Source organism: Bubalus kerabau, chromosome 1 (genome assembly GCF_029407905.1).
Source record: "Bubalus kerabau isolate K-KA32 ecotype Philippines breed swamp buffalo chromosome 1, PCC_UOA_SB_1v2, whole genome shotgun sequence".
In the NCBI taxonomy this organism is placed as follows: domain Eukaryota; kingdom Metazoa; phylum Chordata; class Mammalia; order Artiodactyla; family Bovidae; genus Bubalus; species Bubalus kerabau.
Window position 1 is genome coordinate 153,031,226 of NC_073624.1, and position 23,286 is coordinate 153,054,511.

At 40.1% G+C, this 23,286-nt stretch overlaps 1 protein-coding gene across 5 annotated transcripts in view; it reads left to right on the forward strand.

Moving 5' to 3' along the window:
* The first annotated feature begins 1,110 nt into the window (after window positions 1-1,110).
* Window positions 1,111-23,286, forward strand: part of VCL (vinculin) — a 109,088-nt gene continuing 86,912 nt past the window's right edge. For 2 of the 5 annotated variants that reach the window (XM_055536338.1, XM_055536345.1), the window contains exon 1: window positions 1,117-1,505. In XM_055536338.1, the coding sequence (XP_055392313.1) occupies window positions 1,338-1,505 (168 nt within the window). In that variant the 5' untranslated portion in view covers window positions 1,117-1,337. Of the gene's footprint in view, window positions 1,506-23,286 lie in introns of all 5 variants that reach the window. The other 3 variants (XM_055536331.1, XM_055536325.1, XM_055536317.1) reach the window with 3 other exon arrangements.

A 23,286-nucleotide genomic window follows, 5' to 3' on the forward strand; every position in this document is an offset into this window, starting at 1 on the left:
AGACATTTAGAAGATGTCTTCTACACAGCATGCTGTGAGAAGATTAGGCAATTTGGTCTTATCTATCAAAATGTATGGATTTTTGCATTTTTCACTTCATTTCTAGGTTCTCCTTAAATACATCGAGGGGTTTCCCTGGTGGCTCAGTGGTAAAGAATCTGCCTGCCAATGCAGGAGATGTGGGTTTGATCCCTGGGTTGGGAAATGCCCTGGAGAAGGAAATGGCAACTCACTCCAGTATTATTGCCTGGGAAATCCCATGGACAGAGGAGCCTGGAAGTCCATGGGGTGGCAAAAGAGTCAAACATGACTTAGTGACTAAAATATAACAATACAGAAGCAAGTACCATTATATTCATGCAGAACTGTTGAATAGGGAAAAATCAAAATGTCCATTACTAGGAAACTGATTTCATGCAATGGAATATCATGCAGCCATCAAAAGAATGAAGTCCACCTAGACTTATATTTACCAAGAAAGAGATAACCAAGGGGATTTTATTTAAGGGGAAAAAAAATCAAATTCCTGGAAAATGTTTAATCCCACTTACTCAGAAAATATATATGTACAAGATAGTGAGTAGACAGGGCTAAAGCAAAGGTGTAAATCCTGCACACCAAACTGTTAACAGTGACTATCTCTGAGGATGGCAGTGGGTGAAGTGTGTGTGTGTGTGTGTGTGTGTGTGCTTGCGCTATGTGTGAATGAATGGGACACATGTTCCTCTGGGCACCTCTGCTGTTTGAAAGCATTACGGAGAGGAAGTGGAAAGAGTATTTTTAGGGCGTCGTGTGAAGGAAAACTTGGGGAGCAGGAAACAGACTAATGGCTCTCGGGTCTCCTCAGACTCCAGCGCCGCCAGAGGTGAGGAGACCCCGCCCCACTGAGGTGATTCTGCAGAGGGGCGGAGTTCTGCAGAGCCGACGCGGGAGGCGGCCTCGGGGGCGGGGCCCCCGGCTCCAGCCTCTCGCTCCGCTCCCACCATGCCCTTATAAGGAGCGCCCGGCGTTAGGGCTCGGGAATCCGGTCGCAATCCCTGCGGCGCAGCCCCAATCCCAGGCCCCTCCCTTGGGAATGGGGGCGGGGCGGGGTCTTGGCGGCGCGGTTGCGGGGGCGGAGCATATCAAAGAGGGACCAATAGGAGTGGAGGCCTGGGTCTGAGCGGAGCTTCCATTGGGCGCGGCGACGCGAGCGGGCGGAGCGCCCGTGAGGCTGGTTATACTGAGGGAAGCCCCGACTCTGTAGTCGCTGCTCCGAGTCCGTCTCCGTGCGGGTCCCCGGCCCCTGGTTCTCAGTTCTCTGTAGCCCGCGGTTCGCCGCCCCGCTCGCCGCCGCGATGCCGGTGTTCCATACGCGCACGATTGAGAGCATTCTGGAGCCGGTGGCGCAGCAGATCTCGCACCTGGTGATTATGCACGAGGAAGGCGAGGTGGACGGCAAAGCCATCCCTGACCTCACCGCGCCTGTGGCCGCCGTGCAGGCGGCGGTCAGCAACCTCGTTCGGGTGAGTGCGCTGGGCCTGGGATGGGGATCGGGGGCAGGAAACGTTCCTGGGGTCCTGGCTCGCCTCACGGTTCCCGGTCACTGCCTGTGAGTTTGCGCGTGGACTCGGGAGCCAGATCGCCTCAGGTTTGAATATTGACTCCCCCGCTCTCTGACCTTGAGCGAGCCCTCGGGCCTCTCTGAGCTTCAGTCTCCTCATCTATAAAATGGGGACAATCCTAATAATGCCTGCCCTGCGGGTTTCTTGTGAACATTCAGTGAGGTGGTATTTATAAAGTGCCTAGCCCAGCTTATGACTTGTAGTAAGCGCTCAGTAAATGCTAGGTGTTAGGTTGTCTGATAGCCCCTTTCCTTCAGCTGGCTGTCGCCCCTCCCGTTGACAGCCTTGCTCTCAGCTCCTTTTTAGGCCTCCCCAGCCTGGCCTCTGGGCTGGCGGGCTCCTCTACTGACTCCCTGCCTCTCCTTCCAGGGATTCTTAAATAGGAGCCACGTTGTTCTCCCTTCTGATACTTCTGACCCTCGCCTTGAAACCTGCTTCACCCACCACCCCTTCCCAGAGCTCCGCGGGTCCGGCCCTTTTGTCCACTTGTCTTACTGATCCCTCATGTCTGTCTCCTCCCTTCCTGAGGAGTCTACTTCTGCTCACACCTCTGGCACTCACAAACGCCGGGTGACTTCTTTATGCAATAATTCGTGAGCACCAATCCCTTTCCCCCTTTCGCTTAACCCCGCTGCTTTTCATTCCCGCCCCCTCCCCCAACTCCTGTGGAGATTTCCACCTGGCTTTACCTGCTGTCACACGGCTTCCTCCCCCTGGGGCCTTTCCAGACCCAGGGGCCCTCCTTGGCCCCTCCTCCTGACAGGAAGCAAGATGGAGCTGCCGGGAGAGGCCTGTGGAATCTGGGATCTGCGGCCCCTGCCGGAGGAAAGAACGGGGCGTCTCCTCCCCAAGCCACAACTTTCCTGGATGGCTAAGTGGCTCCGCAGACCCCTGTCGCCCACAGCGGTGACTCGTAACTGAGGTGGTTCCTGGAGGAGGCGGAGCCCGCTTCTGAAATGGGAAAAGAGGTGCCCAGTCTCCTAACACCCCGCTGGCTAATATCACACTTTTCTTTCCCACCCTGGGTGGGTGACTCAGAAGGCTGCTGCCTGTGAGAAGCAACTTTGGAAAAAGTTCCTAAGGCTTCCCCACCGAGCTGTGTAAATAGAGTGTGTCAGGGTAGTTAGGAGGCTGGGAGGCCACTGTGAGTCTGGGTGCGGCTTGGGCTCCTTATCTGATTAGAGCACTTCAATGCACTTCAGCTGCTGAAAGTCTTCCTCAGTCTTCAGGGGCCCAGTTCAGGAGACTGGTAACTAGAAGACACTACTGACCAAATTCCCCATCTGTTTTCCCTGTAGATTTAGTTAGACTGTACTCAGGAAGAATACTGTGTTCACTCAAAATGTCTAGTTCTACATTGTTCTTATTTTTTTTATAACTAATTTTAATCTAAGGCTCCAGAGTACATTCTTATGTAGTGTTGTCTAACATGGCTGCATTCCAGGCCTCCATTTTTCAACAAATAGGAAACAATGTAAAGAGACAAGGTAATAGTGTCCCTCCAAGGAGTACTTCAGGAAATGAAATCTTAAAACCACATGTTGCACTTGGAACAGAGCTGGTGTAGTCTAGGGGCTGATATCTGGCTAGGCTATTTAGAGAAAAGTTATTTATGAGCTTCAGTGCATGAATTAATAAGAATTGAATGTCTGTTGTATAGGGAACATTTTAATAAATCAGGTTTTCAGGTTGAAATGTGCATTAGAATCACCAGTGGGGCTTTTTAGAAATAAAGATGTCCAGCTCCCATCCCAGACTTACTGAGGAGGTTGGGTCAAGGTCTTTGTGTTTTTAAGAAGCTCCATAGATGGCTGTGATACAGTCCCTTAGTAAACATTGTAATAGATTCTGTGAGACAAACACAGAAGAAACAAGGGCAGTGATAAGCTAAAAACAAAATTATTACATACTTTCCAATACATTACAAAAGAAGAAATTTGATAGGAGTTAGCAGAGAGAAAGTGAGGAGGATTGTGTTGATAGTCAGTGGTGAACAAAAGTACTTGTGATTAAGTCACTGCCAGGTTACAGCAAGTAGATTGTCTTGACTCGCTCAGGGAGTCAAGCTGGAGAGAAACTGGAGCTGAAGTTGGTGCATGCTGTATGGGCAGTTTAACAGAAGTCCAATAAAATGAAAAAGAATGAAAGGGTGAGGATAAGAGTGTGTGAGGGAAACTGTATAGATTGTGTTCTGGGGAGCCCAGAGGATTTACCCATTGCTTGGAATTCTGGGTGACTGTTGTGGCCCTTGTGTATTTGCTACTGAATATTGTGATGAATTGTGTACATGTGTCAAATTCCTAACTAGATTGTGTCTCATATGATATGTATGTGCTCCCCAGTTCCTACCCTTAACATTGGCACATGGGATGGCTTGATATTGTTGAAGGAAAGAAGGAACTATGGGAAGGCAGATAAATTAGGAGACTAAAATTGGTTGGTCATGAAGAAAATGAGAGGACTTTGGGTTTGGCAGGCAAAATGGAGCAGGAAATAGGACTATTTTAGAAATACAGTAGAAGAAGTATTAGTAGAGCCTGATTATAGAACTCTCAGGGAAGAAATGTGATGTTCCTCTAATGAATCTGATTTTTGAACAAGTATTCCAAAATGTATGCAATTCACATTTCTTTCAATTACCTTGGGAGGCTGTATCCCTATTCCAATGTTTCTCTTTGGGATTTTTTTTTTTTTTTTTTACAGATTATATATATACAAATAAATTTGTTTTATTTTGGTCAAGAAAATTTTGTCTGAAGTGGGTATTGCTTAACCTTACTACTATTTTTGAGTCTAAAGTGACTTTTGAATATTTCCAAAATGAAAATATACCCAATGATGATGAAATTCTACATTGTTAAGCAGTGGTCATCCACTTATCAGATCGGTATTTATTGAGAACCCCCTTTTAACATCAAAGCAGTAAGTATTATGTTGGCCAGAGTAAGTATAATATTGGATTGAAAGTCATAAGTGGCCCAGAGAAAGTGATGTATGGAAGTTCAGAGGAAGATGAGGTCACTTTTCTTGAGAACATGGGGAAGACTTTATGGAGAAGGTAACCTCTGAACTGGCCTTAAAGAATATGGTATTTGAACATTTAAAGATGTAATCCTGGGGATGGGGGAGCCTGGTGGGCTGCCATCTCTGGGGTCGCACAGAGTCGGACACGACTGAAGTGACTTAGCTTAGCTTAGCTTAAGAAAGGCATTATAGGTAGAAAGGACTACCTAAACAGAGGCATAGAATTACTGAGAATCTGAGGGAGGACCAAGTTTTGATTTAGGGAATCATTAAGCAAAACATTTGGATTTGTAATTTTTCATATAATTTGTTAAGTAAAAGTAGTCTGGTCACTTTATGTATGTATCATCACAATTGAGTCATCACTTTTACTCCACCCTTAGAGAGAGGGTAGGATGAGATTATTTACATGTCCTTTTTTCTAGTGAATAAGATCATTTTTAAAAAAACAGCTTTGTTGATATATAATTTACATATCATACAATTCACTCATTTAAAGTGTACAATTCCGTGTTTCTCAGTGTATTTATAGAATTGTACAACATCTCCAGAGTCTAATTTTAGGACATTTTTGTTCCCTCAGAAAGAAACTTCATACCCATTACATTCACTGATTTTCTCCCATCCCCTAATACCCCAGCCTTAGGCAACCATCAATTTGCTTTCGGTCTTTATGGATTTGCACATTTTGGACATTTCATGTAAATGGAATCGTAAAATATGTGGCCTCTTGTGTCTGACTTTTCACTTAGCATAATGTTTTCATCTGTGGTGTAGTATGTGTCAGAAATTCATTCCTTTTTGTTGCTGAATAATATTCCATTGTATAAAATAAGGCCATTTTAAACACAGAGAGTGATTCTAATGCAGTAATAAAACAAAGACGGGACCTAGGAGAAAGAAGGGTGGGAAAGGAAAAATAGAGGAGGGGTACAAGTTCTAAAAGCAATGTGAAAAATTCCGAAGTCTTCGGCTGTCTGTGTTGTAGCATGGTATATAAATTTTTCTTTTTTCCCATTGAAGTGGCCCATAGAAATCTGAGTCTTTGTGACCGTAAAGTCATGCCAGTTTTGTTAATGGGGTTCATACACTTTGCCTTCTCCATTGCATCTGAGGGCATGTGTTGTAATTACTCCTGGGGCTCATGAAATATTTATTTTGGGAGTTTTGTGGCTTTGACTTTTATGAGCCTCACCTATATATCATACCCTGTTGTTACCAGCTCTGGGACAAATAGCAGCATTGTCTTTAAACTGATAGATGGGAAAGACTGTTCTGTTCTTAAAAAGAAATCAGCAGTTTATTTTGTTGTTAATACGTTATCTGTATTAACATCTGAAATTATTCCTACTTTAATTTCTTTTGGTTGATGTTGGACTTACTTCATTTAAAATAGATAGCAGTGTTTGGGTGACAGGGCTATGGGTGATCTTTCTCTTCTTAATATTCTGTATTTTCTAATTTTTAAAATGGAAATATTCATTCCTATATTAAGGAAAAATTAAGGTAAATAATAAGAATGTATAATTCTTTATAGTTTATAAAATGCTTTCATATAAACATATATATAATCTCATAGCAATCCTTTAAGGTAGATATTGCTATGGTCCCAATTTTACAGATGAAGATACTGTAAATCAGTTATGTAACCTGCCTGCAGTGGCACAGCTGCTTAGTAGTGGAGCTTGGACTCGAACTCTGTTTCTCTCACTCTGGACCCTCTGCTTTTTTCACTTTACCATGCTGTGTCCACTTGTCCTGGATCTGGCAAGATTATCTGTTTAAAGCCTGGCTTTGGCATGGCCTGTGTGAAGGGCCTATATTAAAAAAATGATGTGAAGGTAGTGTTCTGTTTCACAGTGACATTTAATTCTGCAGCTTAAAAAAAAATAGATACAGATAGTACAAAAGTATTTATGTCTGTGAAAGATAAAGACTTTTTCTAGTGTATTTAGCTGCTTAGCTTGAAGTCTATTAGAACTAAATAGTATTTAAAGTAGGTTTGTAGGATTTCTTTATATTTAAATAGTATTTAAAGTAGGCTTGTGGGTTCTTTGGGGAATTATGAAGTTTCATTTGGAACAGATCAAAAGAGATATACAAATGGGACTTAAATCTGCTTATGACTGAGAGAATGGAAGAGTTTTGGAGACTGTGTTTCTACAACTATGTTTATAATTTTAGTGGAGCCCCAGTTTAAGTATTGGTTTATATATATATACTGACACTATAGAAAGTTGGGCTTTTCTAAAGCTGTTTTATAAATAGCACTGGTATAACAGTGGACACAATAAAAGTTATTTTATATTTCATGGACAAAATAAAAGTTATTTTATATTTTATGGACAAAATAAAAGTTAAAGTCCTGTGCTGTTAATCACAGTATCCTAAGCTGATTCTTTTTGCCCTTGTCAGGAGTAAGGATGGCTTTAAGGCAACTGCTTTTATAGATATGGGACTAATTTGGATTTTAATATTTCTTGTATATTTGTTAAAAGAGTAGTCTGGTAATTTTATATACTTAATTACTGGTTATTTTTACACACACACACATATATATCTATAATACTTATGTTTTATACGTATCACAACTGAGAGGGTCATTATTTTAAAAGCTTTCTGACAACTTCCTGGTCTTGCTGGCACACCTTGAAAGAGGGTAGGATGGGAACATCTTAATACAGTATACAGCCAGCATATCGGGTATTGTTTTTCTCTTTTGACAGCCATCATACTTGGTCAGTATTTGTCTTCACTGGGTTGAAGGTTTCTCAATGGCAGGGACCATGTCTGTGTGTTTGCATCTTTATTTCCAGTGTCAAGTTGGTAATAGGTATGAAATATAACTTAAAAAATACTAAATACATAGCATTCATTTTTTTATGCACAAAATATTATAATAGAAATTTTTGTGTGGCAAATATCTTCCATCCCCAGCTTTTAAACATCTGGTGTACTGAATTTGAACAGTCTCTTCAAATTTATAATAGGCCTCATCTGAAACAAGTAGAATGTATACTGAGAGGGAGGAATGAATGGCTAACTGCCCATTGTTTGAGATAACAAAAGTGTTAGGCTATTTTGGGTTGTGGTTCTCTGTTTCAGAGTCATTTCAACTATGCAGGCCACTTACTAAATTCATAATGTGCGAATATGTTGCCTGCTGTCTGAAAGTGGCATTGAGATTTTGCATTCTTTTTGAATTTTTTTGTCTTTTTAAAATTTAACAGTTTAGTCCAGGGGTTGATATAGTGTTTGGAGCTCTGCTAGTTATAGTGCAGTATCATACTATGAGTCATCAATGCCTCATTAAAAGATTTTTATTTCCTTGAACCATATGGCAGAAGACAAAGATTTCGGAAAGTTGATCTGATTCTTTTTTGTGTTTTGGCTGATCTGCGGCCCAACTTTTTCAGTGAACCTTGTGTCATGGTCACGACGGTGGGGTATATTTTTACATAATAAACCAGCATTAGAGCAGTATCAAAAGAAGTAGCCGTATGGAAAGAGCAAATGTCAGAGATCAGTTGGTATCCCAGCAAGTTTTCTCTCTAGGATAATGCTCCGTGCTCAGGACTCTTGCTGAGAAAGGGTTATTCTGTCAGTTCATGTTGCTTTCAGGCCAGTCTGCTTTTAAATCTTCCCATATAAAAAGGACTAAAAGAAGAAAACAAACTTTAGCCTTGGCTTTTTTAAGCTCCAACAGCCTTCAGTGCTATGTAGTATAAATATTTCAGAGTGAGCTTTAAGGGGTAAAGTTCAAATCTGTAATAAGACTCTGAAACACCCAGAGATGAAAGTTTATATATGTGAGAAAGGACCTCCCACTGGAGGCTTTCATCTGTCTTTCTGTTACTTGTCTGGACCTGTAGAATCCTTACAGTATACATTTGGGTATATTGGGCCACACAGACAGTTAAGTTCAGATAACATAAGTTTCGAGTTATCTAGGTGACTACTCCTCTGATTTTTTTTCTGTAATTTTCTTATTCATTTTCTGTTGGGAATGGTTATGAGAGGAAGGCTATCTTACTTGTTTCTCCTTAATAATTTACAAAAAAAGTTAATTAGGGAAGGAAGTTGAAATAAATATATAAGTAGAGGATTTTTGTTCATTTGTATTTTTATCATAGTTAAACTGTTTTATCTTTCATTTAAAATAATACTAGTGAATAGTATACTATCAATAATTATTTTTGTCATGCTGAGCCTTCATATAGTCTTTCAAAAAGAACGGTTTTTCTTGTTACAACAGTATTATACTTTTTATTGTTGAAATTTATAAAAATCTATAGTCACAGTCTTCTTACAGTGTTTCTCAGCCTTTTCCAGTCTTTTACCTCTACTCCAAACCCATTTGTTTCCACAGATATAAATACAAACTTAACTATATATAGATGCACCAGTTCTTATCCCTTTCCCACCACTAACACCCCTCCTCCCAAACCATTTAATTCACTTTACTGCTCAAAAATTTGCAAACAAAAGCAAGGAAACCCAGTCTGTTATAACTACCCAGGATTTTCACTGCCATGTGCTGTTTGGGGAGCCATAATGCTTAGCTAACAGCTCTTTCGGTGAAGACAATGGCACCCCACTCCAGTACTCTTGTCTGGAAAATCCCATGGATGGAGGAGCCTGGTAGGCTGTAGTCCATGGGGTCACTAAGAGTCAGACACAACTGAGCGACTTGACTTTCACTTTTCACTTCATGCATTGGAGAAGGAAATGGCAACCCACTCCAGTGTTCTTGCCTGGAGAATCCCAGGGACGGGGGAGCCTGGTGGGCTACCGTCTGTGGGGTCGCACAGAGTCGGACACGACTGAAGCGACTTAGCAGCAGCAGCAGCAGCAGCAACAGCTCTTTAAGTGAGTGGCGAATGAAATAAGTTCAAAATAATGGGCTGGGTCCGGAAAGAACCTCTAATCTCAACATCCTCTTTAAAGATATGGGGTCTTTACATTGAATAAGTTTGTGCATTATATGTACACAAAGGGATAAGGTATGATAGAGTAATGAATAAAAGAGGACTTGTATAATTAGATATAGGCAGTTAGGGAGTGCTTGCTTTCTTTCCAGTCCCTTGGTAAAACTTTGTAGATCTTCTGTTCTTATATGCTGGGTCATCAATCTTTAGATAATTGATTTGATTGATTGTGTGCTTGTTACTCTCTCTCTCCCTACTCCCCTAGGCTGTCTCCCTCTAAGACTGCTGGTTTCTGGAGGGCAAAGACTGGTTATATTCTTCTTGATATTCCCAGTGTTGTCCTTATCGTGGTATCCCAGGTGGTGCAGTGGTAAAGGATCTGCCTGCCGATGCAGGAGACTGGAGTTTGATCTCTGGGTCTGGAAGTTCTCCTGGAAGAGAAAATGGCAACCGGTCCCAATATTCTTGCCTGGAAAATCCATGGACAGAGGAGCCTGGTGGGTCCTCTGCCCATACAGTCCATAGGGTAGCACAGAGTCAGACATGACTGAGCGCACATGCACACTTATCCCATCTCGTGCTCATAGTATTCCTGTGATAAATGTGTTGTGCTTTGATGTTCACTGTAGCCACTAGTCATCCTAGGTTTATTCATGATGATAAAGATAGCTCACTATCTCTTGCCTCCATTGGATGACTTGGTATTCTCTTCTGCCCTTCAGTTCAGTTCAGTTCAATTCAGTCGCTCAGTCATGTCCGACTCTTTGCAACCCCATGAATCATAGCACGCCAGGCCTCCCTGTCCATCACCAACTCCTGGAGTTCACTCAGACTCACGTCCATTGAGTCGGTGATGCCATCCAGCCATCTCATCCTCTGTCGTCCCCTTCTCCTCCTGCCCCCAATCCCTCCCAGCATCAGAGTCTTTTCCAATGAGTCAACTCTTCGCATGAGGTGGCCAAAGTACTGGAGTTTCAGTTTTAGCATCATTCCTTCCAAAGAAATCTCAGGGCTGATCTCCTTCAGAATGGACTGGTTGGCTCTCCTTGCAGTCCAAGGGACTCTCAAGAGTCTTCTCCAACACCACAGTTCAAAAGCATCAATTCTTCGGCACTCAGCTTTCTTCACAGTCCGACTCTCACATCCATACATGACCACTGGAAAAACAGATTCATAAGTATTATATTGTGTTGGTTACATAATTGGAACTTTAGATTCCAAAAACTGTTACTTCTATCAGAAGTCAGCTTTTTGGATTGGTATGAATGTGGGATGTGTGTATGTATAGAGGATGAGAGGTAGTGAATCTTAGAACTAAAAATGTTTTACAAGTATTGTTAAGTTGCAGAAAATAGAGTCTTGGCCCTTAGAGAATTTCCCACTGATAAGATTTCCACTTGAATGATTTTTAAGGGGAAAGTGGCTGAATTTCATTGCAGTTGGCCACAGTCCAAGCCAAAGTCATTCCTTCTTTTGAAATAAGCTTAATTTATTCCCATAGGTAGGCTTTCTGTGAAGAAAGAAAAATGGTATATTTGTTCTTAGATTTGAAAGTTGAGGGACCAACTAGCAACTTATCTAGCTTCCCTGTATTTCCAGCCTTCTCTGTGTCCCCACCCCATCCCTGGAGAACTGGATCATCTTTTATCTGTAAGGTGGACAACAAGTTTTTATTCATTTAATTCAAATAGATAAGGATATCCGAATGTGCCGGTAAATTTCTAGTAACACTCAATTTTCTTATTCTATGGCTGTCACTCAACAGCAAAATTAGTTATCAGACTCTAGCTGTGCACATTGCCTGGTGTTCTGAATGATTTGTTGTCATTCAGTCACTAAGTTGTGTCCAACTCATTGTCACCTCATGGACCACAGTATGCCAGGCTTCCCTGTCCTTCACAGTTTCCCAGAGTTTGCTCAAATTCATGTCCATTGAGTCAGTAATGCCATCCAACCATCTTATTCTCAGTTGTCCCCTTTCTCCTTCTGCCCTCAATCTTTCCCAGCATCAGGGTCTTTTCTAATGAGTCGGCTCTTCACATCAGATGGCCAAAGTATTGGAGCTTCAGCATCAGTCCTTCCAGTGAATATTCAGGGTTGATTTCCTTTAGGATTGACTAGTTTCATCTTGCTGTCCAAGGGACTCTCAAGAGTTGTCTCCAGTGCCACAATTCAAAAGCATCCATTCTTTGGCATTCAGCCTTCTTTATGGTCCAACTCTCAGATATGGTCTGTGGCCTCAAGTTGTTAAAACACAGGTGAAATTTATGATCTTATAAAAGATTTAGCTTATCTACATTCTCTCCATGCATCAAATTATTGTGGAATTTAAATTATTTACTTTAAAGGGTTGTGTGTTGGTAACAATAGTTTTTATTCCTTGGAGCCATGGAGAAAGTATGAGTGGTCTAGCAGCAGAACGCTCAGGTGGTGTGCCCCCAGTTAGGAAAAGAATTCTGATCATTGGCTTCAGCTTCCCTCTTCCTGTGATTCTCTAGGCACAGTGGGTATTCATTTCCTCAAAGCTGGGTGCTGCTTGTGGGCCATCACATGGGCTGTTCCCTCTGCCTGAGCTACTCTTTACTTGGATTTCGAAGTAAAGCTGTTCTTTACTTGGATCATTTCTGTTAATCCATATTAAATATCAGCTTTTTAGGGTTGACTCTAAAAAGTCAAAGGTTGACCTCCTTGACTCTGCCTTCAAAACTATGTTAGGTCCCTCTATCATATGATTATTTTTTTCTTTATTGTGCTATTTAAAATTATAGGTCATTATTTGTGTGATGATTACTTCTTTAACATCTTTTTCCCTCTAGAGTCCCATGGGCATATACTGGCTCTGCTGTGTTTGCCCCTGAATTTCCAGCACCCATTGAAGTGCTTGACACATAGAAGAGTCGTAAGGAATGATTGTTGAATGAACAAGAGGGAAGACCACTTGCTGCTTCCCTACCCCCAGACTGTTCAATGCTTCTTTGGAAAAATGTATATCATGAGTGGGTGAATCTTGGCAAAATTTAGCTGCCAATTAGGAAAGCAGCTGTAAATCATTGCTTAGCATGGGGTATTGCATGCAGTAGGATCATCCAATTCATGTTTCCTGAATGAATAAATTCTAGGCATAGAGTCCTGGAGTGCAGATGGGGATAATCCTTTTCAGCATAGAATCATGCAGGGTATGTAAATGTAAATAAAAATATAGCGTGGGTCTGGGATTCTCTATTAGTTTTGATGCTTTGTAAATGAACAGCTTTGGCAACGTGCATCTAGTATGAGTTAGCAAATACCAAAATCAGATATAGATATAAGGTACTCCCCTGGAGAAGGATATAGCAACCCACTCCAGTATTCTTGACTTGAGAATCCTATGGACAGAGGAGCCTGGTGGGCTACAGTCCATAGGATCACAAAGAATCAGACATGACTGAAGTGACTTAGCATGCATGCACGCACACAAGGTAATTCAGCCTAGAATATAATGGTTAAGAGTAAACTCTTAAGGTTTAAATCCTGCCATTGATTGACACCTACAACATATATAACATTGGAGAAAGTATTTAATTTCTGTTTCTCATAGTCCTCTTCTGTAAAACAAAGCTAATATTAGTATCTGACTTAGAGTATAGTATTGTGAAGATTAATGAGTTAAAAAAAATATTTAGAACTATGCCTGACAGGTAAGAGCTCAGTGAGTGTTAGATATATTAATATATTTTCACATGATTTTTAAGTTATATTTTAAATGTTAGTCTAATGAAAAGGCAATGTTGATTTTTTTTTTTAATGTCTAAGTATAACTCCTAACTTTTACTCAACAAGGCAATGTGCCAGTGAAAGCTTTCCATAGAATTCCATATGTTGTGGAATATACAGTTTTATCAACTGTGGGGAAAATATATCTCACAGTTTAGGTGCCTGAGCCTTTGATTGCCAGTTTCTCGCGATTTAAATCAGACATCTAAATTTATGATTGATATCTCCTTTATTTGGAGCAATAGTGAGGGTACCCACCCCAATTTAAAAGCAAAAATTGAGACTTAGGATTTGAGCTGTATTCCAAGCATTCATTATCCTATTTTCTAAAAAATAAAAACACTGAAGGGGTAGTCATTAAAATAAATGGAATTGGCTCTTATAGGTGGAGCTGAAAACTATCATGCATTTGTGAGATAGAATTCATCTTGTTCTGGAACAGCCAAATTGATTTAACAAATATTTAATGACTACATATTATGCTGGATACTGGAAAAGGTTAGTATCTCTAGCTTGAAAGGAAGGATAGAATCTCTTCAAATGTGCCATCAATATAAGAGTAATAGATGGACTTCCCTGGTGAGTAAGAATCCACCTTCCAATGCAGAGGATGTGGGTTTGATCCCTGGTTGGAAAACTAGGATCCTACATGCCCTGGGACAGTTAAGCCGGTGTGCTGCAACTGCCGAGCCCCTGTGCCACACCAAAGCCCAGCACAGCCCTTCTCTCCCCCGCTGCCCCTGTCCCCCGCCAGAAGAAATAGTGAGTTAGAAAAAACTATATTATTTCTAGTGTTTCACTGGTTTTCTGGAAATTTTTTAACATGCATATTTAGCTTCAAAATCTTAAATTAATTGGCACCTTTACTGTTTACTTGAATAAAATGGCAAAGTATTTGTAATCCCACTGTCCCCTTATATATGGTTGTCTGAGATTTTGTTTCTCTCTTGTTTTTTTCACCCCGTAAATTAGACACTGTTGTTCTCTTATACTGTTGCTTTCCCCCTCATTCACCTATGTGTTCACCGTTTTCTTTGTGATATAAGAGAAACAGTGAACAAATCTCCCTTCTTCCTGAAGTCTCTCCTTTACTAATATCTTTAGGTGGGTCTTTGGGCAGTACACACTCTAGTTCTTCTATCTGAAAATATCTTTTATTTTGCCATCTGTTTTTTGAAAGATAATTTCATTGGATATACAAAAATAGGCCAGTAGTAATTTTTCTCCAGCACCTTGAAAATATTATTCCAGTGTTTTCTGCGTTCACATCTGCCATCAGTCTAATTGTTATTTTGCTCCAGATGATGATTTTTTTCCTTAGTGAGTTTTAAAGTCCTTATTTATCTTTCTTGGGATTTTTTGGGCTCCCTGATTTTGAGGGTCAGTTTCTTTTATCAATGCTAGAAAATTCTTAACTATCATCTCTTTGAATTTTTGCCTTTCTTCATTTTGTTCTCACCCTTTGGAAGCGTAGAGATTTTCTCACTCTATCCTCTGTATATCTGAACTGCTTATATTTTCCATTTCGTTATTTCTTCAGCTCTTCCAGTTTGTTCGTTCTCATTCAATTGGGTCTAATATGCCATTTAATTCAGCCATTGAGTTTTTTATTTAAATGGCAGTATTTTTCATTTTTAGAATCGTATCTTTTTCAAATCTTGTCAGTATTGGTAGTCTCTTGTTCTTTCATCATACTTTTTTAAAAAGATTGCTTTTATTTTCATTTTGTTTGATGAAAAACATCTTGGAGTGTAAGGAACTATGAGAGTAGAAAGGCACTTATAAAATCTGTTGAAATGCCAGGAAATCATTACTGTTGAAGTCACTGATTTGTTTTTTTTTTTTCCTCTTTTAAAAAATTTTTATTGTAGTAAAATATACATAAAATTTACTGTATTAACTATTTTTAAGTATATCATTTTGTGGCATTAAGTACATTCACATTTTTGTTTAGCCATCACCATGATCTCCAGAATCTTTTATTTTTCTCAGTTGGAACTTTGTACCCGTTAAACCCTAACTCCCCATTTCTTTCTTTGGTAAGTGCAATTCCACTCTCCATCCCACTTAATTTGACTTCTCTAGGTACCTTATGTAAGTATAATCATACTGTAAGAACAGTATTTGTTCTTTTGTGAGTGGCATATTTCACTTTGCAATGTATCTTTGGATTTCATCCATGTTGTAGTAAGTATCAAAATGTCCTTCCTTTTTAAGGCTGAATAATATTCCATTTCATCACATTTGGCTTCCAGCATTTGGCTAAGGCAAGTAATGCTGCTATTTTATCACACTTTTAATGCTTTCTGAGGTCTGGATTCTGTCCCCGAGGGGTATAAACTGACGAACTCATGGGGGACTGCAAACCCAACTTCTAATATAAGGGAGCAAACTTGTAATCAAAGTCTGAAGGACCTTTTAAAGAGTAAGGTGGAAAGAAGACAAGAGGGAAAGTTCCTTCTGTGTTACAGAGAAGCAGTGTTTGAAGCATGAGAGAGTGCGCTAGCCAGAGAAAACCTGGAATGCCTTCTGAGCAGAGAGAATGAAAAGATAGAAGAGTGTGAGTGTGCCGTAGGGAGTGGGGAAGCTTTAGTGATGATACTGTTAAGGTAGATTGTGCTAGTTTGTGAAGGGACTTACATGCCATAATCACTGAACAAACCTCCAATTTTTGAATAAGTGAAAATTTTACCCTGGTTCAGAATTTAAAATAGTGAATTGTCTCCATCCCACCCTTGAATTCCAGCCACCTTGGTTCCCTCCTCAGAGGAAACTAATGGATAAAGGAGACCAAATGTCTTGAGTGTGCTTCTAGAGATAGTTATGCATATTCAGGCAGTTGTATTCCTCTTATACAAATGGTGACCTATTACTGTGTTTTTGTTCCTTGATTTTTCCCCCCTTAACCTGTTTAGATGGAGAAGGCAATGGCACCCCACTCCAGTGCTCTTGCCTGGAAAATCCCATGGATGGAGGAGCCTGGAAGGCTGCAGTCCATGGGGTTGCTAAGAGTCGGGCACAACAGAGCGACTTCACTTTCACTTTTCACTTTCATGCATTGGAGAAAGAAATGGCAACCCACTCCAGTGTTCTTGCCTGGAGAATCCCAGGGACGGGGGAGCCTGGTGGGCTGCCGTCTATGGGGTCACACAGAGTCGGACACGACTGAAGCGACTTAGCAGCAGCAACCTGTTTAGAACATTTCTTATCAGTTTATGTAGAACTTTCTCTTTTTTTTAAATTACATTTTTTTTCTTTCTGGGCCATACCACGTGGCATGAGCAATCTTATTTCCCTGACCAGGGATCGAACCCCAGGCCCCTGCAGTGGAAGTACAGAGTTCTAACCACTGGACCACCAAAGAAGTCCTATCTTCCTTTTTTTTTTAAATTGAAGTATAGTTGATGTACAATGTTATATATTATAGGTATAGTGTTATAGATACAGTAGAGTAATTCACAATTTTTAATGGTTATAGTCCATTTACACTTATTATAAGATATTGGGAATATTTTCTGTATTGAATAGTATATCCTTTTAACTTGCTCCATACAAGCTTTCTCTTCTTTTGATAGTTACATAATGATTCACTGATGGTTGTAACACAGTTTATTTAACTAGACCCTTGTGGAAGTACCTTAAGTTACTTATGATCTTTTACTAATTCAGGCAGTGTGGCAGTGAATGACATAGATATGCCATTTTATATGTGTGCAGGTACATTTATAGGATAATTTTTAGAAAGGGAATTATTTTCGTGTTATATTATGTTCATGAACTCTGTTTCATGAACATTCTAAGCCCTGGATGTTTAGGCAATGCAGGGATTTTAAGCTGACGTTTAACATGGATAGTTTTGAGCTTTAGTAAGACATCCCTGGTAGTGGTGAGGAGATAGATCAGCAAGTGAGACACAGGAGTTGGAGAGCCACCATTAAAAATGGTTAAGGTTGCCTTCAAGCAGCGGGAGGGATGCAGATAAAGAGGGGACATTCTAGAGAGAGCGTCTTTATTACGTAATTTACATTTGGATTCATAGTATTCTCAACACTATGTCAGTAAAACAAATGTTTTAAAAACTATTTTACGTATCCTCAATTATTTTATTTATACTGTGTGCTTATCATTCCCATTTTATAGGTGGGATAACTAAGGCGCATAGAACCTTGAGCTAGTAAGTGGCAGGGCCAGTTTTAATTATGCAAATAAAATCACTTTGAACTGCATGACAGAATAACTAGAATCCTTATCAAATTTCAAAGAAGTCAACAATTTTATTGACACAGCAAGTTGTATCCACACTTTTTTGATCTCATGTGGAAGCAGGAAAACTCTAGAGAAGACAGAAAGAAAAGATCTAATTGAAATTGGAAGCTCAAAGAAAGGTCTGTAAAGGAAGGACTGACTATACTTACCTTTGAACTCAGGTATGCCAATGGTTTTTAATTACTCCAATGTGTATTCCAAGATGGCATGGAAAGATTTGTATGCTAAGATGTTATGCACAAAACAGCAGACAGATATGTTTAGAATGATCCCATTTTGTATTATTTTATATGTGGAAGAGCATATACTAAAATGTGGTGGGATTGAGTCGTGGGATTTGAGGTTAAAATTTTTTGTTTTTCTTACCCTAATTCATGTTTGTCTTCTAACAGTGAACATGTACAACTTTTGAAGTAAAAAAAAAGAGATAAGCAAGTATTTTCCCACATCTTTTTATCATTATTGTTTGCATTATTCTCACTGCCTGGAATTATTCTTCCTCTCCTGTTTAAAAGGGGTCCAGAGTTGATGTCACTTTCTCCATGAAGCTCTATTTAGGTTGCTTAGTTGAAATTAGTCTCTAATTTTGCTGTGTTTCCACGAGGCGTGGCCATGTTTCCTATCAAATACTACCATGAATCGGAGCAGCTGTACTGTGTGCCTGTCTGTTTGCACCCCTCTTCTTCCAACTCCACCCAGCTTCCAAATTTGAGGTCTAGAAACATGTAGTGTTCCCACTGACTCTGATGCTCACACTTGATAGAACCTAGAATGTTGAATTGGTTGTATTTGTAGCAGTGCAATATTTTCCTCTGTCAGAGCAAGCAAAGATAGATATAAATTCTGAGTCACAATCAGCAGGGTGATTTTTAAATTCTGAGGGCAATGATATATCTATGTACACGGATGAATACTCTTTCCTAATTTGAGAAGGCTGCTGAAAATTCTCTGGAGTGAAAGGAGCCATAAATAAATAAACATCACCTCTATAACTGCCATATCTATTGCATCTCTAAAACCAAAACATAAAAGCTACATTTTACCCGAGAACTTTTATCTTGGAACTGGAAATTCTAACTTGGGTTGTTTGTTTGAAAGCTTCCACAGAAAGGCAAATTCCTCAGTCATGAACTCGACTGCAGGCACTGAGGAATGGGAATGCAAAAATCACCTTTTTCCCCCTTCCCTGGAAATTGACCTCTTTTATTATGTTTGTGAAATAAACCTTTTCCTCATCATTTTTTAAAGTAGTGTTTTGTTGATCCTTCCATATCATCTCCCCGCCCCCCTTTTCTTAAAGCTACCTGCCTAGATTAGGCTTTAATATTACCTGTTCTTGAGAGTTGTCTACTAATTTCTCACTCTCATCTATTACTGGCAAGTAAAGATTCTAGGATCAAAATCTCCAGGGATTTTCTTCTGTCATACTTTCCATACGAACTCTCAATTTGGGATGACTTCCATTTATGAACTAAATATAGACATTTATTGCCCTGTAATGAACCATTAGGAGAATACTTGATGTTTAGTAAGGACTGAAGAGAAGAAGATTGTAATTTAATGTTTAGGTGCATTGCCAGCATTGTTTTTAGTTTTTAAAAAAAAACAAACAAAAAATAAAAAACTAGATGGATGAATGGACTCATCGTAGTGTAATTCTCTCAATTCTATTTCTTCCTTTTGCCCAACTGAGAATAAGTTTCCTAAGATGGTAGCGCCAGAACTTCCTAATGGGTTTAGTTATCTGTGGCAACTGCTGAACAGATAGATATCTAGGCTGCAGTATAGATAGTTTGTATTAGGAAGCAAATGAAGCAAAAGGAAATTGACTTTAATATTCTTGTCAAAGTCTTTTTGATTAGACTGATTAGACCAAGGCTTTGTCTAATTTGTTACTGTTATATGAAGAACAGTGATGAAATGCAGTCTGCAAAAGGCATAAACATGACTAGTGTTGCTGTAGATGGTTGATAACTTTTTTCTATCTATACATCTCAGGCCAGTTTATTTCACTTTTCAACAAGTTTAAAACTAAGTGTGCTCAGCCCATATATAATCTCACTAAATTATATTTATAGTAGTTGAGAAGAAAAATAAAAACATTAAGAAAAGCCTAAAGGTAAAACTTTGGGGGTTTTATAGGTACTATAACACAGGAGTTTTTCCTATAAGCATTATATTGGGAGCCTTAACCATTTGACACATTAATATCACAAAACATTGAATTTCCAGTTCTGGTTGCTTGTAAGAAGTGTGTTTGTAGCTTGAAGTAAGAAATAGAATAGTTTTACTTATGGCCCTAATTGAATGGATCAGAGTGTCTTTTACAGCCTAGAGCCAAATTAAATTACTATACTGAAAGTGACTCTGAATAATTTCCAGTTACCAAGCAGGATGGTTCCCAACAGTAGTAACAATACTTATTTTTGTCTTTGGGTTACTACTTCAAGTTTGACTGTACTGTGTTTTTTTAAAAGGGCTATATTGTTAATCATTCCTGGTTCAATTTTGAAAGCTAGTTGTAGCCAGGTTGACTCAGTTGATCATCTCTAAGCAAGTAACAGTTAAGAAGCTTAAGCAACTGAAGCCCTAATGAGCTTGACCCCTGTTTGCTGTGTAAATCTTCCAACTTCTGGGAAGGAAAATCAAACAACATCAGTTGTTTAAACTTCATCTTGATGGTTTATATTTGCCTGTTGTGAACTTTAAGTTTTTCTTGTCCTTCTTGCCATCTGAAAGTTCCAAAGAATTGTAAAATCATGCAGAATTACAGCAGAAAACTTGAGACATCATTGAATGTGTCTTCCACATTTTTGAAAAACACTGAATAATGGTATTTGCGACTCTGTGGACTGCAGCGTGCCAGGCTTCCCTGTCTTTCACTATCTCCCAGAGTTTGCTCAAACTTGTGTCCATTGAGTCAGTGATGCCATCCAACCATCTCATCCTCTATTGCCCCCTTCTTCTCCTGCCCTCAATCTTTCCCAGCATCAGGGTCTTTCCCAGTGCGTAGTCTTCACATCAGGTGGTCAAAGTATTGGAGCTTCAGCTTCAACATCAGTCCTTCCAATGAATATTCAAGGTTGATTTCCTTTAAGATTGACTGGTTTGATCTTGCTGTCCAAGGGATTCTCAAGAGTCTTCTCCACAATTCAAAAGCATCAATTCTTTGGTGCTCAGCCTTCCATATGGTCCAACTCTGATATCTGTACATGACTACTAGAAAAACCATGACTTTGACTATATGGACCTTTGTTGGCAAAGTGATGTTTTTGCTTTTTAATATGCTGTTCAGGTTGGTCGTAGCTTTTCTTCCAAGGAGCAAGCATCTTTTAATTTCATGGCTGCAGTCACCCTCTGCAATGATGATCCCCAAAAAATAAAGTCTGTCACTGCTTCCACTGTTTCCCCATCTATTTGCCATTAAGTGATGGGACGAGATGCCATGATCTTTGTTTTTTGAATGTTGAGTTTTAAGCCAGCTTCCCCGGTGGCTCAGATGGTAAAGAATCTGCCTGTAATGCAGGAGACCCAGGTTTGATCCCTGGGTTGGGAAGATCCCCTGGAGAAGGGAATGGCTACCCACTCTAGTAGTCTTGCCTGGAGAATTCCATGGACAGAGGAGCCTGGTGGGCTGTAGTCCATGGGGTCTCAAAGAGTAGGACACAACTGTTTATTTAACTTATATGCAGAGTACATCATGAGAAATGCTGGACTGGATGAAGCACAAGCTGGAATCAAGATTGCTGAGAGAAATATCAATAACCTCAGATATGCAGATGACACCACCCTAATGGCAGAAAGCAAAGAAGAACTAAAGAGCCTCTTGATGAAAGTGAAACAGGAGAGTGAAAAAGTTGGCTTAAAACTCAACATTCAGAAAACTAAAATCATAGCATCTAGTCCCATCACTTCATGGCAAATAGATGGGGAAACAGTGGAAACTCAGTGGCAGACTATTTTTTTGGGCTCCAGAATCACTGCAGATGGTGAGTGCTGGCATGAAATTAAAAGATGCTTGCTCCTTGGAAGAAAAGTTATGACCAACCTAGACAGCATATTAAAAAGCAGAGACATAACTTGCCAGCAAAGGTCTATCTAGTCAAAGCTATGGTTTTTCCAGTAGTCATGTATGGATGTGAGAGTTGGACTCTAAAGAAAGCTGAGGGCCGAAGAATTGATGCTTTTGAACTGCGATGTTGGAGAAGACTCTTGAGAGTCTTGGACAGCAAGGATATCCAACCAGTCCATCCTAAAGGAAATCAGTCCTGAATATTCATTGGAAGGACTGATGCTGAAGCTGAAACTCCAATACTTTGGCCACCTGATGTGAAGAACGGATTCATTTGAAAAGACCTTGATGCTGGGAATGATTGAAGGCAGGAGGAGAAGGGGATGACAGAGGATGAGATGATTGGATGGCATCACCGACTCAATGGACATGAGTTTGAGTAAACTCAGGGAGTTGGTGACGGACAGAGGGGCCTGGTGTGCTGTAGTTCATGGGGTCTCAAAAGAGTCGGACACAACTGAGCAACTGAACTGAACTGAACTGCGCAACTGAGTGATTTTAGGCAAGTCAGTTAATCTCTCCGTGCCTCTGTTCTTCATCTGTGAATGAGATAGTAGTGGTACCTCCCTCATAGGGTTGTTTAAAAGGATTTAATGAAGTAGTAAAGGGCTCCTGACTTGTAGCATGTTCTTAATTTAAAAATAATTTTTTTAAGGATAAAATGGAAGTCCCAAATGAGTACTGCAATGGCAGAGGGAAAGAAAAAGGGACTAATATATATTTAGTATCTGTTATCTTTCCAGGCCATGACAGATGCGTATGTATTAGGTGATTAAATGTGTATTGCTACATCCTTCAGCCATGAGAGACATTTTACTTTTTCCCTTTTACTGATAAAGAGATTCAGGCTCAAAGAGATTATTCCTTGCCCCAGGATACAGAACTAGTTTTAACAGTTTCCCTGGTGGCTCAGTGGTAGAGAATCTGCCTGCAATGCAGGAGACCTGGGTTTTATCCCTGGGTCAGGAAGATCCCCTGGAAAAGGGAATGGCTACCCAGTCCAGTATTCTTGCCTGGAGAATTCCATGGACAGAGAAGCCTGGTGGGCTACAGTTCACAGGGTCACAAAGAGTCGGACATGACTAAGCAGCTAAAACTTTGAAGATTCATTCCAAAGCCCCAGTTCTTTTCCTACTTCTCCATGTTACTGTCTAGGATGGGCCCTTGGTCCCAGTTTTCCAACATAAAAACGGGTGATGTTTCAAAATTCGTTTACAAATTGGTTTGGAGACAGTGTTTTTCCATAGGGACAGTATTACAAATGAAGTAAATCTGTTAAGAAAAAAACACATTTGCAGTTCTAGCTATTAAAGTAGAAAAACAGGAAAAATAAGAGTGTATTCTGTGGAATGCTTGGGAAAAGCAGATTTAGTTAGAGGGCAGTGAGGAAAATACAGGCTGTACTGGTTTTTTTTTTTCCCTGAAGAGTAATTTATTTTTTTTGGCTGTGTTGGGTCTTCGTTGCTGTGTGGGCTTTTCTCTCGTTGCGGTGAGCAGGGGCTACTCTTCATTGAGGTGCGAGGGCTTCTCATTGTGGCGGCCTCTCTTGTTTGCAGAGCAGGGACTCTGGGTACTCAGGCTCAGTAGTTGTGGCGCCTGGGCTTCGTTGTCACATGGCATGTGGGATCGTCCCAGACCA